Source organism: Hyperolius riggenbachi, chromosome 5, assembly GCF_040937935.1.
Source record: "Hyperolius riggenbachi isolate aHypRig1 chromosome 5, aHypRig1.pri, whole genome shotgun sequence".
Taxonomy (NCBI): Eukaryota; Metazoa; Chordata; class Amphibia; order Anura; family Hyperoliidae; genus Hyperolius; species Hyperolius riggenbachi.
Genome location: NC_090650.1, coordinates 448,847,440 through 448,864,423, shown reverse-complemented (window position 1 = coordinate 448,864,423; position 16,984 = coordinate 448,847,440). Strand labels below are relative to the sequence as shown.

Sequence of the window (16,984 nt, the reverse complement as noted above, 5' to 3'; positions counted from 1 at the left end):
ATCTCTACAGGGTGGAGAGGCATGGGTGGCATCTAAAAAAGGAGGATGGAGCAGCTTCTCGGGCCCTCCTCTAGAAGGTGAGCAGACATGGCACAGATTATTGCCTGTGGTCACCGGGTGGCATCTAAGTGAGGAGGATGGAGCAGCTTCTCGGGCCCTCCTCTGGAAGGTGAGCAGACATGGCACAGATTATTGTCTGTGGTCACCGGGTGGCATCTAAGTGAGGAGGATGGAGTAGCTTCTCGGGCCCTCCTCTGGAAGGTGAGCAGACATGGCACAGATTATTGCCTGTGGTCACCGGGTGGCATCTAAGCAAGGAGGATGGAGCAGCTTCTGGTGGCCATCCTCTGGAAGGTGAGCAGATATGGCACAGATTATTGCCTGTGGTCACCGGGTGGCATCTAAGCAAGGAGGATGGAGCAGCTTCTGGTGGCCATCCTCTGGAAGGTGAGCAGACATGGCACAGATTATTGCCTGTGGTCACCGGGTGGCATCTAAGTGAGGAGGATGGAGCAGCTTCTCAGGCCCTCCTCTGGATAGTGAGCAGACATGGCACAGATTACTGCCTGTGGTCACCGGGTGGCATCTAAGTGAGGAGGGTGGAGCAGCTTCTGGTGGCCATCCTCTGGAAGGTGAGCAGACATGGCACAGATTATTGCCTGTGGTCACCGGGTGGCATGTAAGTGAGGAGGATGGAGCAGCTTCTCGGGCCCTCCTCTGGAAGGTGAGCAGACATGGCACAGATTATTGCCTGTGGTCACCGGGTGGCATCTAAGTGAGGAGGATGGAGCAGCTTCTGGTGGCCCTCCTCTGGAAGGTGAGCAGACATGGCACAGATTATTGCCTGTGGTCACCGGGTGGAATCTAAGTGAGGAGGATGGAGCAGCTTCTCGGCCCTCCTCTGGAAGGTGAGCAGACATGGCTCTGAACACAGGACAAACAAACAACAAAACAAACTAAAAATGAAACAAAATGAAACTCATGAGACATTAACACATTTTCACTTTACTTTATCCCCAGACGGTAAAAAAAAAAAAAATATATAATAAAATTCTAGAAATCAGATTAAAACATGATATGTAAAATGTGAGAAAAGACAATGAGATAATGGCAGTGATATGAAGCCCGTCCCCTGTCAGCACGGACTGGCATTCCTAGTCTCTACCCATCTCCAGGCCAGATCTCCAGCAAAGCCCAGGGCCTCCCCTCAAGTCTGGGAAACATTCTGCAGCTGATCCAAGAGAGCTTCAAGCCTTGGAATCTAAGGCCACTATATATGGGGGGGAGGGGGTGGGGTCTGCTGATGTAAGGAGCAGCTCCACTGGTTATTGGGGTACCTGGTAACTCTGCCATGGATGGACTATCTCACTCACTTACAAAGATGCTCCATGCACACAGGACCTTTTTCCCTCAAAGTTCTGGAAGACATCGGGGCTTTTATTGGCTCACCAGAAAGACTTTATTCTCCCTTGGGTGTGGCAGTCATGTGCAGTTCTATGGTCAGTTACCAAGTATAATGAGGTACCTCACAATCTTCTCAAAGGTACTGCATCCACCACACACCTCATTTTTATAGTTGTGTTCATGTGACAGTCATGGCCTCTCCCGGCATTCATGATGGTGTATGGTGGTGATGTGTCCAGGCTAGTGTGACTGCTGTTCCATACAGAGCTGGGAGAAGTGTGTAGAGCCAAACCTACTACGGGACAAAGAAAGCTAGAGTGACCCAGAGACAAGCTTTCAGCAATAACGTGGTGTCTGTGGGTAACAAGCAGTCACATAAGGGTATCGGGGTGTTCTAGTCTATAATTCCTGCAGGCAATCCAGTTGTAACTAGTTAGATACGTACTAACCAGATGCTTCCACTGTCTGCCGACATGTAGAAGACGTCTGATGGACAATGCAAGACCAGACACTCCCATGTATGTGATAATGATAGGATCTTTTCATCCAGAGCAGAAATACCAGCGGGTGTGAGACTTCAGTGATCTTAAATACATGTTTTTATAGCTGAATCCAACCCAGAACTGCAGGTCACCCGACTCAAGGCTGATGGGCAAATCTACTCCAAAATGCCTGCACATTTATGTTCAACAGGTGATGACAAGATGCAACCACCAATCAATGTAGGGGATACTGATCGGATTACACAATGTAAAGATCGGCAGGCTGAAGGCTCGATTTATCTGTGCTCTTGTCAGTGTCTTACTGAACAAAATGTTGTAGGTTTGGTGATTTTTATGCTTAACTCAAGAAGAGTTGAGGAACTTAAAGTCCTGACACCTGAAGTTCTTCATTAGATGCAAAAATGCACTCTGGACTAAGCTGAAGAACCATTTCAACATGCACTGAAGACTGGCTATATAAAAGTATACCCATTTCTAATGCTACATCCCCTAAGCTGAAGCAGTACGGCAGTTCAGAACATTTCAGAGAAGGGAAAGTGCCCCCTAAGCATGGAGATGACTATCTCAGGGATGATCCTCAAGGAATGGAGCAGCAAAGGTACTCTTTACTCAGAAATTATGCTTTAGAGGACATGAGCCTGGCGCTAGCACTCAAAACATCTCATGAGGCCAATCAAAAATCAGAGGGCCCCCAACTGATCTCCATTTTCCTACATGCACACTCACACACTATAAATATACACAGCCACTCATAAATATACGCACACCCGCACTTCAGACAATGGCTGCCACCATTCTCATCTAAGCAAACACTTCTCCTGCATCACTTGTGCTAAACTCCCCCTACACTGATGACCACTCCCACACTTCCCAAAAAATAAAAAAGGGCAAACACTCCCAATGTCAACCCGGGACCAGAGTCCCTCAAGCACACTCAATGTCAACCCGGGACCAGAGTCCTTCAAGCACTCTCAATGTCAACCCGGGACCAGAGTCCCTCAAGCACTCTCAATGTCAACCCGGGACCAGAGTCCCTCAAGCACTCTCAATGTCAACCCGGGACCAGAGTCCCTCAAGCACTCTCCATGTCAACCCGTGAGCAGAGCCCCTCAAGCACTCTCAATGTCTGCCCGTGAGCAGAGTCCCTCAAGCACTCTCAATGTCCACCCGGGACCAGAGTCCCTCAAGCACTCTCAATGTCTGCCCAGGACCAGTGTCCCTCAAGCACTCTCAATGTAAGCCTGGGACTCGTGTCGCTCAAGAAATCTCAATGTCTGCACGGGACCAGAGTCCCTCAAGCACTCTCAATGTCTGCACGGGACCAGAGTCCCTAAAGCACTCTCAATGTCCACCCGGGACCAGAGTCCCTCAAGCACTCAATCGCTGCCCGGGACCAGAGTCCCTCAAGCACTCTCAATGTCTGCCCAGGACCATAGTCCCTCAAGCACTCTCAATGTCTGCCCGCAATCGGGGTCTCTCAAGCACTCTGAGTGTCCACCCAGGACCAGTGTCCTTCAAGTACTCTCAATGTCCACCCAGGAATAGGGTCCCTCATGCATTCTCAGTGTCCACCCATGACCAATGTCCATCAAGCACTCTCAGTGTCCACCCAGGTCCAGTGTCCTTCAAGCACTCTCAATGTCCACCCAGGAATAGGGTCCCTTAAGCACTCTCAGTGTCCACCCAGGGTCAGTGTCCTTCAAGCACTCTCAATGTCTGCTCGGGATCAGGATCCCTCAACTACTCTGAATATTCACCCAATACCTGTGCTCATGATTAGGGTGCCTCAGCCAACGCTCAATGTACACCTGAAACCTCCACCCGGGATAAGGGTGGCTCCTCAGAAATAATTAAAAATAGACATAACTAGACTTTGGAAGACTTAACTAAGCTACACGGGAGCAGAATTAGCAATCCACTAAAATTGGACAGGTAGTGTGATGAACGGGGCTGTGGGGAAACATCAACAAAAACATTCAGTACAACAAAACAATGTAAAATACAGGATTCTAAACAAATGGAAATCTAAAATGAGACTGAGCCAGTTCCCTGCATGTGAATTATAAGAGATAGAAAGCGAGATATCCCACCGCTGCCACCATCTTGTAATATGATCAGTAGGTTACACAAGTTTAAAATAAAACGCAAGCAGTCAGTTCCCCGGATCTGCAAACTTTCTGAGCACCCAAGAACAGTCGCTAAGAGGGCGAAGCAGTGCCACGCCCCGTCTACGGAAAGTCTTTACAAATTGCTGGTTAAAGGATTTTCCTACTTGTCTGGTCACGATCAAACAGCTGGCTAACTACTAGTGACCTCTCACTTGCTGGCTGTTCCTCTTACTCATTAAAACCAACATGCTGATATCATGAAACTGCTGCCCAAGCTGGAGAAGAGCAAGTCACCACCAGCACCAGAAGCCAAAGATCAGCCCACCGCCCTCCACCAATGCCAGGAATCTGGCCAACAAGGCTTGCATTCGGCAGGGAGCCCATCTTCAGGGTATGTGACGGAGCACAGCGCCTCTTGGATAAAGTACGCTCTCCTGCCCCGCTCAGCATGTAGTCTGTGTGTAGTGAGTATTCACAGTGCTTGGCATCTATGTGGGTACAGCCGTCTCTAGGCTCCTGCGAGTGTGCCGCAGCTTGCGTTTGTTGCTGTAGTTGGCCATCTCCTCTAGAGCGGATGTGTTGGATGCTGGGATTGGGTTTTCATGTTCAGCCTCACCCTCTTCATGTGCCTCCTGCTGCTCCATCTCTTCTATACTATACGATGCTGCAGAGAGAAGGAACAGAGGAAACATCAGCATGAGACAATGGTGACAATGGTGACACTGGTGGGGAGAAGACATACAGGACACACAGTCACCACAGGGCCGGTGAGATCAGACAATGGTGACTGGTGAGGAGAAGACATACAGGACACACAGTCACCACAGGGCCGGTGAGATCAGACAATGGTGACTGGTGAGGAGAAGACATACAGGACACACAGGGATTAATCCTATGCACGATGGACATAGTTACATAGTTACATAGTTACTTTGGTTGAAAAAAGACATACGTCCATCGAGTTCAACCAGTACAAAGTACAACTCCAGCCTGCTCCCTCACATATCCCTGTTGATCCAGAGGAAGGCGAAAAAACCCTTACAAGGTAAAAATTCCTTCCCGACTCCAGATGGCAATCAGATAAAATCCCTGGATCAACATCATTGGCATTACCTAGTAATTGTAGCCATGGATGTCATTCAACGCAAGGAAAGCATCTAAGCCCCCTTTAAATGCAGGTATAGAGTTTGCCATAACGACTTCCTGTGGCAATGCATTCCACATCTTAATCACTCTTACTGTAAAGAACCCTTTCCTAAATAAATGGCTAAAACGTTTTTCCTCCATGCGCAGATCATGTCCTCTAGTCCTTTGAGAAGGCCTAGGGACAAAAAGCTCATCCGCCAAGCTATTATATTGCCCTCTGATGTATTTATACATGTTAATTAGATCTCCTCTAAGGCGTCTTTTCTCTAGACTAAATAAACCCAGTTTATCTAACCTTTCTTGGTAAGTGAGACCTTCCATCCCACGTATCAATTTTGTTGCTCGTCTCTGCACCTGCTCTAGAACTGCAATATCTTTTTTGTAATGTGGTGCCCAGAACTGAATTCCATATTCCAGATGTGGCCTTACTAGAGAGTTAAACAGGGGCAATATTATGCTAGCATCTCGAGTTTTTATTTCCCTTTTAATGCATCCCAAAATTTTGTTAGCTTTAGCTGCAGCGGCTTGGCATTGAGTACGATTATTTAACTTGTTGTCGATGAGTACTCCTAAGTCCTTCTCCAAGTTTGATGTCCCCAACTGTATCCCATTTATTTTGTATGGTGTTAGACCATTGGTACGACCAAAATGCATGACTTTACATTTGTCAACATTGAATTTCATCTGCCATGTATGTGCCCATATAGCCATCCTATCCAGATCCTGTTGCAATATAACACTATCTTCCTTAGAGTTGATGATTCTGCACAATTTTGTATCATCTGCAAAAATAGCAACATTGCTCACTACTGTATCCACTAGGTCATTAATAAATAAATTGAAGAGCACTGGACCCAGTACAGACCCCTGTGGGACCCCACTGCTAACAGTCTCCCATTTTGAGTATGATCCATTGACCACAACTCTTTGTTTTCTGTCCATTAGCCAGTTCCCTATCCAAGCACACAGACTCTTCCCCAGTCCTTGCATCCTCAACTTTTGCACCAGACTTTTGTGGGGAACAGTGTCGAAGGCCTTTGCAAAGTCCAAGTATATCACATCTACAGCATTCCCAATATCCATATTAGCATTCACTACCTCATAAAAGCTGAGCATGTTAGTCAAACAGGACCTGTCTTTAGTAAACCCATGTTGATGCTGAGAAATAAGATTATTTTCTACTATGAAGTCATGTATAGTATCTCTTAGTAACCCCTCAAATAGTTTGCATACAACTGATGTTAAACTTACAGGTCTATAATTTCCTGGATCTGATTTTTTGCCCTTCTTAAATAATGGGAAAACGTGGGCTGTACGCCAATCCACTGGGACTCTGCCAGTTGCAAGAGAGTCACAAAAGATAAGATAAAGGGGCTTAGCTATAACTGAACTTAATTCCCTTAGGACCCGAGGATGCATGCCATCCGGGCAAGGTGCCTTGTCTATTTTTAATTTATTTAGTCTTGCCTTTACTTCTTCCTGCGTTAAGTATTTAATATTACAGTTAGAAGATTGAGACTCTTCCGCCTCTGTAATTTGCAACAGTGCTGTTTCCTTTGTAAAGACAGAAGCAAAGAAAGCATTTAATAACTCTGCCTTACCTTGGTCATCCACCATTGAGTTTCCACCTTCATCCTTTAGGAGTCCTATACAGTCAACCTTTCTTTTTTTAGAGTTGATGTACTTGTAAAACTTTTTTGGGTTAGATTTGATATCCCTAGCGATTTGATTTTCAGCTTCGATCTTTGCTAGCCTAATTTCTTTTTTACAATTTTTATTGCACTCCTTGTAATTGCTGAGTGCAGCCTCGGACCCCTCCTGTTTTAGGACCTTATAGGCATTCTTTTTCCTCTTCATTTTATCTCTAACCTTTCTATTCATCCATAGAGGCCTTTTTTTATTCCTAGACATTTTGTTTCCATATGGGATATACATACTACAATATTGATTGAGAATACGTTTAAAAGCTTGCCATTTCCCTTCAGTGTCCTCCCCTTGTAGTACATTATCCCAGTTCACCAAACTTAGTGCCTGCCTAATTTGATTGAACTTTGCTTTTCTAAAATTCATAGTTTTAGTGGTCCCGCTGCCCCGTGGCCTATCAGTCACCAGATCAAACGTTATCATGTTGTGATCACTATTTCCCAAATGTTCTTGAACCTGCACATTTGATACATTATCTGGTCTATTAGAAATGATCAGATCCAGTAACGCATTCCCCCTAGTTGGTTCTGTTACCATTTGAGTCAAGTAATTGTCCTGTAGTGCTGCCAGAAATCTGCTGCTTTTACCAGAATGGGTAGCCTCAATACCCCAGTCAATGTCTGGAAAGTTGAAGTCGCCCATAACTATGACCTCATTTTTACTTGCCGCTTTTTCAATTTGCTGTAGTAATTGCAGTTCTGCAGCTTCATTAATATGAGGTGGTCTGTAGCATACCCCAATAAGCAATTGGCAACTTTTATTTCCACCATGAATATTTACCCAAACGGACTCCACATCTTCGCAATCTTCCTCCATCTCATCGTTGAGGACAGCTGTAAAAGAATTCTTAACAAAGAGACAAACCCCTCCACCTTTTTTCCCTGTTCTATCCCTCCTGAACACATTGTATCCTTTTAAATTGGCTATCCAGTCATGACTTTCATCCATCCATGTCTCGGTTATTCCCACAATGTCATAGCCTTTGTCATTCAGAATGAACTCTAGTTCATCTATTTTATTTGCAAGGCTCCGAGCATTGGTTATCATGCACTTTATATTTTTACCACCACATTTACCAATTTTGTTTACCTGAAATGGGCTACTTGAAGTTTTACCAACCTCCTTAATCTTTACACTGTCATAGGATCGCTTTATACCTCGATTCCCAACAAAGAGGGCCTGAATGCGGTAAGACACTTTTTACTGAAACAACAGGACAAAATGTTACCCACTGAGTTCTTATTGGCAGGCATGGAACTTATTTTAACGTGCAATTGCTTTCGATTCGAACAGGTATGGTATAGACAATGCAGGGGGACTGCGATGGGCAGCTCGGCAGCCCCTGCCTATGCTAATCTATTTGTTGGGTACTTGGAGGAGGAATTTGTCTTTAGATCGTCACTGTTCCTTGGCCATGTCAGGCTATGGACAAGGTTCATTGACGATATCTTTGTCATTTGGAGGGGAAGCAGAGAAGCCCTGCTGAGTTTTGTTGATTATTTGAATACTCTATTTGAGGGTATAGTCTTCAATGCAGAAATCTCAGAGATGTCTGTCCCATTCCTAGATGTAATGGTTAAAAACACAGTGGGAGGATTGTGCACTAACCTATATAGAAAACCCACGGATCGAAATACACTGTTAATATACAGCAGTGCTCATCCGACGCACCTAGTGAATGGATTACCAATATCACAATATCTCAGAGTATTGAGGATTTGTACCGATCCCAGGGAGGCAGAAAATGAACTTACGATCATGACCAACAGATTCCTGGAAAGAGGGTACCCTGGGAATATACTGCAGGAGGCTATCGTAAAGGCACACTCTATCTTTAATGGCAATGAAACAAGACGAAGCAGAAACAGCATCCCATTTGTGCAGGATCATAACTCCATGTCCAAATTGGTTAGAGAATCAATTGAGAAAAATCTGTCTATACTCCAATCAGATAGGAATCTGAATCCACAGTTGAAGGAGAAACCACTATTCGCCTATAGGTCAAGTAGGAATCTGAGGGATATTCTGGTACAGGCTGACCCTTATCAAAAATATATGAAGCAACCGTTTGTTTTTTCTGATAGGAAAGGCTGCTACAAGTGCCACAATTGTAATGTCTGCAATTCTTTGATTACAGGTACTCATTTTACTCACCCAAGGACTGGTAGGAAGTACCCTTTAAGAGATTACTACAATTGTAATACAGAACACTGTGTGTATCTATTGAAGTGCCCATGTGGGCTTGGCTACGTGGGGAAGACCACGGGACCATTCAAAGTGAGATTTCAGAAACACAGGAGTGATGTGAAACTAGCCATTGAAGCACAAAAGGAGGGTAAACCACCAGATCTATCTAAGCCTGTAGCAGTGCATTATGTACAACAGGGTCACCGAGTCAGTGAACTGAGAGGACTTGTTATAGACCAGGTCAAGAGACCTAGAAGAGGTGGCAATTGGGATAAACTGCTATTGCAGAAAGAAACATATTGGATACATGTTCTAGACACAGTAAATCCCAGGGGATTGAACCAATATAACTCTTTTGTTTGTTATTTGGAGGAAAGATAATTACCATGCAATGTAGATTAAGTAGCCATAGTATTGTCAGTACACGCAATTTGCAACTGCATGTTTTTTATTGAACCTGTTCTCCCACTGTCTTTTCCCTTCTTTTCCTCCCCCTTCTCCCTACCTTTCCCTTCCCATTGTCCCTTCCTCCCCCCTATGGTTATGGTCAACAATATATCGGCAATGATGATTGTAGGTCTACATTAATCTGAGTTCACTTTGTCCTTGTCACCTTGTTTTCAGCACGGCCTGGATTGAGTGGAGCCAATAGCAGAGAAACATATGGATCACACTGCGGGAGAAACATATGGATCACACTGCGGGATGCATGAGGTGCACCTGGGGAGAGTCCTACGGACCTGACAGGTATCCATATGTCTCTAGTATGGTAAGTTTCTCCGCAGACCTATGTGTGGGTGGAGAAACTCCCTTTTAGCAGAGTCCCCCCTTAGGTGTATTTGTCTGAATGGAGACGGATACACTAGAGCGTACGGTGTGGCCTTTCCTGCAGATTTATGGGTGAACTTCCCTGCAGACATATTTGTGTATGTGGAGGGACCCCTCATCTGTAGAGTTCTCCTTTAGGTGTGTTTGATGTTGCGGATGCACTAGAGCGAACGTGGTGGCTACTATGGCAACCAGGACGCTCTGGTTGACGTCAGCGACGTGGGAGGATGGCACTCTGATCTGCGCTGTGCGGCACCACGCACGGGCAAGTCGCATCTAGCGTCCTTTGGTTGCTGAGCGACTGGCCCGCCCGCATTGACGTGGGAAGCCTCTGCCCCTACCCGGCGAGCGCTGATTGGAGACTCTCCGCGCTTGGCCTTCTGGGATAGTGGTTGCCATGGAGACCATACACGGGAGGCTCACGAGACCGGAGTAACGGTCAGAGCGGGTGTTCCTGCTGCTACGGCGAATGCCTGAGCTCCAATCAATTCAAAGGTGGGCTGAGTGACAGGGGCATGTGTGAACTTTTGTAGGAACCGTTTGGCAATCTAAATACATTGCTCTGCGAGCAGGACATTTTCATGACTTATGATAATAGGTATGATCATGATATAATACGCAGCATTGATGGATTTTGTATAGATCTTGTGAAATTGATTGTTTATGTCCATAATTGGAGGGGAGGTGCCTCCTTCCAATGTGGGAGTTATTGTTGTTTGTTAGTATATTTAAGAAGGTGTATCACTTGTAACATGGTTTGTCTGCACTGTTCTGATGAAGGGGACCATTGTTGGCCCCGAAACAATTGTTAACCTTGTGTTGACACATGATTGAAGAATAAAATATTTGCTCATCTGAGAAGCTGGAGTGCTAACCAATCCTTACTACTTTTGGACTGTTTGCTGGATGCTGCTAACATCCATGGTTATGCACCCACACTACGGCAAGGTGTGCCTCTCCCCACCGTCTACTTTGAATACAGGACACAAAGTCACCACAGGGCCGGTGAGATCAGACAATGGTGACTGGTGAGGAGAAGACATACAGGACACACAGTCACCACAGGGCCGGTGAGATCAGACAATGGTGACTGGTGAGGAGAAGACATACAGGACACACAGTCACCACAGGGCCGGTGAGATCAGACAATGGTGACTGGTGAGGAAAAGACATACAGGACACACAGTCACCACAGGGCCGGTGAGATCAGACAATGGTGACACTGGTGGGGAGAAGACATACAGGACACACAGACACCACAGGTCCGGTGAGATCAGACAATGGTGACACTGGTGGGGAGAAGACATACAGGACACACAGTCACCACAGGGCCTGTGAGATCAGACAATGGTGACTGGTGGGGAGAAGACATACAGGACACACAGTCACCACAGGGCCTGTGAGATCAGACAACGGTGACTGGTGAGGAAAAGACATACAGGACACACAGTCACCACAGGGCCGGTGAGATCAGACAACGGTGACTGGTGAGGAGAAGACATACAGGACACACAGTCACCACAGGGCCGGTGAGATCAGACAATGGTGACTGGTGAGGAAAAGACATACAGGACACACAGTCACCACAGGGCCGGTGAGATCAGACAATGGTGACACTGGTGGGGAGAAGACATACAGGACACACAGACACCACAGGTCCGGTGAGATCAGACAATGGTGACACTGGTGAGGAGAAGACATACAGGACACACAGTCACCACAGGGCCGGTGAGATCAGACAATGGTGACACTGGTGGGGAGAAGACATACAGGACACACAGTCACCACAGGTCCGGTGAGATCAGACAATGGTGACACTGGTGGGGAGAAGACATACAGGACACACAGTCACCACAGGGCCTGTGAGATCAGACAATGGTGACTGGTGAGGAAAAGACATACAGGACACACAGTCACCACAGGGCCGGTGAGATCAGACAATGGTGACACTGGTGGGGAGAAGACATACAGGACACACAGACACCACAGGTCCGGTGAGATCAGACAATGGTGACTGGTGAGGAAAAGACATACAGGACACACAGTCACCACAGGGCCGGTGAGATCAGACAATGGTGACTGGTGAGGAGAAGACATACAGGACACACAGTCACCACAGGGCCGGTGAGATCAGACAATGGTGACTGGTGAGGAAAAGACATACAGGACACACAGTCACCACAGGGCCGGTGAGATCAGACAATGGTGACACTGGTGGGGAGAAGACATACAGGACACACAGACACCACAGGTCCGGTGAGATCAGACAATGGTGACACTGGTGGGGAGAAGACATACAGGACACACAGTCACCACAGGGCCTGTGAGATCAGACAACGGTGACTGGTGAGGAAAAGACATACAGGACACACAGTCACCACAGGGCCGGTGAGATCAGACAACGGTGACACTGGTGAGGAAAAGACATACAGGACACACAGTCACCACAGGGCCGGTGAGATCAGACAACGGTGACACTGGTGAGGAAAAGACATACAGGACACACAGTCACCACAGGGCCGGTGAGATCAGACAACGGTGACTGGTGAGGAAAAGACATACAGGACACACAGTCACCACAGGGCCGGTGAGATCAGACAACGGTGACTGGTGAGGAAAAGACATACAGGACACACAGACACCACAGGTCCGGTGAGATCAGACAATGGTGACACTGGTGGGGAGAAGACATACAGGACACACAGTCACCACAGGGCCTGTGAGATCAGACAACGGTGACTGGTGAGGAAAAGACATACAGGACACACAGTCACAACATGTCTGGTGAAATTTGCTACACTTAAAAACACACCAATTCTACTCCCCTTATTACTGCAGGGGGAGGAGCAAACTTCTGTTATTACTGCAGGGGGAGGAGCACAAGTTCCTTCTTACTGCAGGGGGGAGGATCACACTTCTGTTATTACTGCAGGGGGAGGAGCAGACTTCCCTTATTACTGCAGGGGGAGGAGCACAAGCCCCTTATTACTGCATGGGGAGGAGCACACTTCCCTTATTACTGCAGGGGGAGGAGGACAAGCCCCTTATTACTGCAGGGGGAGGAGCAGACTTCTGTTATTATTGCAGGGGGAGGAGGACACTTCTGTTATTACTGCAGAGGGAGGAGCAGATTTCTGTTATTAGTGCAGGGGGAGGAGCACACTTGTCTTATTACTGCAGAGGGAGGAGCAGACTTCCCTTATTACAGCAAGGGGAGGAGCACAAAACCCACAAGACTGCAGGGGAGGAGCACAAATCCTTCATTACAGCAGGGGGAGGGGCACTAGCCCCCCTTTTTTTGAGGGAATGAATCTATGGGAATTGAGGAAAGGCACCTCTGGTCAGTAATGACAATATTCTGCATTTGTGATTTTGCTACTCAGAGGAGAGACAAGCAGACATGCAGCACAAAGCCCCATGTCTCTAGTCCTCCCACCTCAACCCTCTACAGCCATCAGCTCTCATCTCTACAGATGACAGACTTCAGTATGTGACAATCTAACTTATGTACAGAAACCCTGACTCCTCCCCTCCAGCAATCTCCCAAGATCATGCTTATACAGCAATCTGCAGCGGGAAGCCTCCTGCTTGTCTGCCTCCTTTCCTTCTCTATAGCCCCTCGGCACGTCCATACTCTGACTGGACGGTATTACCTGAAGTAATAATTATCTGAGGTACTGTATGAAGTATAATGGTGTGTTAAGATCTGATCAACACTGCTGCGTCCCCTTCAATGAGTTCCAGGCATTGGGCCTGGGATGTGGGGGGAGGAGGCACAGGGGGGCTGCTTCAGTGATTGGTAATAGGATATTGAATATATAAAGTCAGCGCAGGTTTATAGTAATACAGCTTTCATCATTTTCTGGTATACAGGATCTTCGAACAAAAGGGTAAAGAAGCAAGGCTTACCAGATTCCAACAACCCACATTATAAGGTTGTAAACGAGTTTGATAGGTGGTCCGCAGAACTTTCAAATGGTGTCGTTTCACCAGCGATGTTGCACACTACAGATTCCTCCGGAATATAGTAGATATCCTGAGATCGCAGAGACTCACCAAAGGGGAGTCCAGTAGGATAGTGACATGAAAGAGATGTACGGCACATCTAAGTGTAAACCGTCTTTATTACATAACAAGTAAACTGTTTCTCATTTCACCACTAGATGCCCTCGGAGCTCCGTTTGAGGCTGTTCTATTCTGTCACTGTTTTTTCACCAAGCATACAAATTTATATACCCTCTTAATTTTGATAGGATATATTGGGAGGTCGTGGTCCCTCTTTTTCCCTTTGTTGCTCCCTACCCCACAGAGTGCTGTCTGTTGTCCTCTGTTATCGGTGCATGGAGTTTTCTATGCATAATCATAGCCGCATTACACGGCTGAGTATATGAATTTGCATAATTTTCCATTTATCGGATACCTATGGGATTTGTCTTGCATGATCACTATGGATGCTCCTCATTTTCACCACTTGAGGTCCCCAGAGCTCCCACGGAGGCTGTTCTATCATTTCATTGTCTCCACTATACATACAGATGTATGCACCTTCTTAGTACAGTATATCAGACGTGCCTTTCATGTCACACCTAAGCACACTTCATGCATATGTATAGTCGCACTGCACTGCTATGTGCTTCATTGTTTACGCTTTTATGATCGTATGCGTCACTGCATACGCATTTTTTTTTTTTTTTACTAAATGCGACTTTATTGCAGCATAAGATCAATTATTTTTGTTTATTGTTCCATATGTCGGTTTAGATGCTCGCAGTGGATTTTTGTCCCTATGTGCGCTTTTTGTTGTTTTATGCTTCGCCGCATGCGTGTTCTACATTGTAGTAGAGACCGCTTTCACTTTAGATGTGCTCTTTATGGCACGCTTAAGTAATCTTTATGCGTAGTCATAGCCGCATTACACTGCTGTGTATATACATTTGCATAACTTTGCACAATTTCCATCTATCGGATACCTATGGGATCTGTCTTGCATGATCACTATGGATGTTCTTCACTTTCACCACTTAAGGTCCCTGGAGCTCCCATGGAGGCTGTTTTATCATTTCATTGTTTTTACTATGCATACAGATTTATGCACCTTCTTAGTATAGTACATTAGACGCGCTTTATCATTGCACACCTGAGTACACTTCATGCATATGTATAGTCGCACTGCACTGCTATGTGCTTCATTGTTTACGTTTTTATGATCGTATGCGTCACTGCATACGCATTGGATTTTTTTTTTTCCCTTCACAGGAAGAACTTGTGCTCTACTTGACCCTGGTGGAGTGCAAGGCTACTTCCTGAGTTCCAGTGACTACTTCTGGTACAGGAAGTGCCTGCTTTTCATCTAGAAAGAAGTTTTTACATAGGAAAGATATGCCCTAGGGCAGAGTAATCAATCTAGCTTTTAATTTAGCCCTAATTAGCCTACTACGAATTGGATATGCAGGTAATATTGCATTCACCTCTTCTTATTCACACTATCTGAGAGATCTTTTGCTACTGTCTCTCTGACACAATGCAATTTGTCACAATGTTTTATTTTATGTTTGATGCTTTCTGCCTTTGACTAGTGTAGTCTGAATAAGGTGGAGCCTAACCACTCCCACTTTTTAATTCAAAAATGTTATGAAGTTGGTGCTGGCCGCCTGGTCGCCTTTCTCCCCTGATGACGCAAGATTGCGAAACCGGTCGGGAAAGCGACAGGCGGCACCATTTTATTTGAGGTCTTCTATTGACCATTTTATGCGCGCTACTTTTTCGGGGTTCCCAGTGCACGGGCCCCGTATGTGAGTTTTCCTTTATCCTTGTTTTTAATTGTTTTACTTGTTATGTAATAAAGACGGTTTACACTTAGATGTGCCGTACATCTCTTTCATGTCACTATCCTACTGGACTCCCCTTTGGTGAGTCTCTGCGATCTCAGGATATCTACTATATTCCGGAGGAATCTGTAGTGTGCAACATCGCTGGTGAAACGACACCATTTGAAAGTTCTGCGGACCATCTATCAAACTCGTTTACAACCTTATAATTAGGGATGCTCGGAAAATTCCGCGGAATTATGAATTCCGTGATTCCGGCCGGAATTAGGTTAATTCCGATTCCGGTAGTCAAATCGGAATTCCTATACCTCTCAAACGGAATTCCGCGGAAATTTTATAATTCCGACGGAATTCCTCCTCCTCCTCCTCCTCCTCCTCCTCCTCCTCCTCCTCCTCATCCATCCATCCATCCATCCATCCATCCAATGCAGTAGGGAATTGCAGATTTTCAAAACAGCTTATATACCATAGCTGGGATTTGAACCCAGAACCTAGTGTGTAGTAGGTATCTGTCTTACCCTCTAGACCATGACCCACACTACATGCTAAAGCTGGCGGTAGAATAAACCATACTTCCATTATGATCAATTCGATAGAAAAAGTAGCATGATTAAGGATTTGTACTTTTTGAAAAGCATGCTTATATACCATAGCTGGGATTTGAACCCAGAACCTAGTGTGTAGTAGGTATCTGTCTTACCCTCTAGACCATGACCCACACTACATGCTAAAGCTGGCGGTAGAATAAACCATACTTCCATTATGATCAATTCGATAGAAAAAGTAGCATGATTAAGGATTTGTACTTTTTGAAAAGCATGCTTATATACCATAGCTGGGATTTGAACCCAGAACCTAGTGTGTAGTAGGTATCTGTCTTACCCTCTAGACCATGACCCACACTACATGCTAAAGCTGGCGGTAGAATAAACCATACTTCCATTATGATCAATTCGATAGAAAAAGTAGCATGATTAAGGATTTGTACTTTTTGAAAAGCATGCTTATATACCATAGCTGGGATTTGAACCCAGAACCTAGTGTGTAGTAGGTATCTGTCTTACCCTCTAGACCATGACCCACACTACATGCTAAAGCTGGCGGTAGAATAAACCATACTTCCATTATGATCAATTCGATAGAAAAAGTAGCATGATTAAGGATTTGTACTTTTTGAAAAGCATGCTTATATACCATAGCTGGGATTTGAACCCAGAACCTAGTGTGTAGTAGGTATCTGTCTTACCCTCTAGACCATGACCCACACTACATGCTA

At 45.7% G+C, this 16,984-nt stretch overlaps 1 protein-coding gene across 13 annotated transcripts in view; it reads right to left on the bottom strand.

Moving 5' to 3' along the window:
- Positions 1 to 984: 984 nt before the first annotated feature.
- SCRIB (scribble planar cell polarity protein) overlaps positions 985 to 16,984 on the bottom strand; it is a 399,297-nt gene continuing 383,297 nt past the window's right edge. For 12 of the 13 annotated variants that reach the window (XM_068238207.1, XM_068238205.1, XM_068238212.1 and 9 more), the window contains one exon: positions 985 to 4,679. In XM_068238207.1, coding sequence (XP_068094308.1) covers positions 4,504 to 4,679 — 176 coding nt within the window. In that variant the 3' untranslated portion in view covers positions 985 to 4,503. The remainder of the gene's footprint in view (positions 4,680 to 16,984) is intronic. The other variant, XM_068238215.1, reaches the window with a different exon arrangement.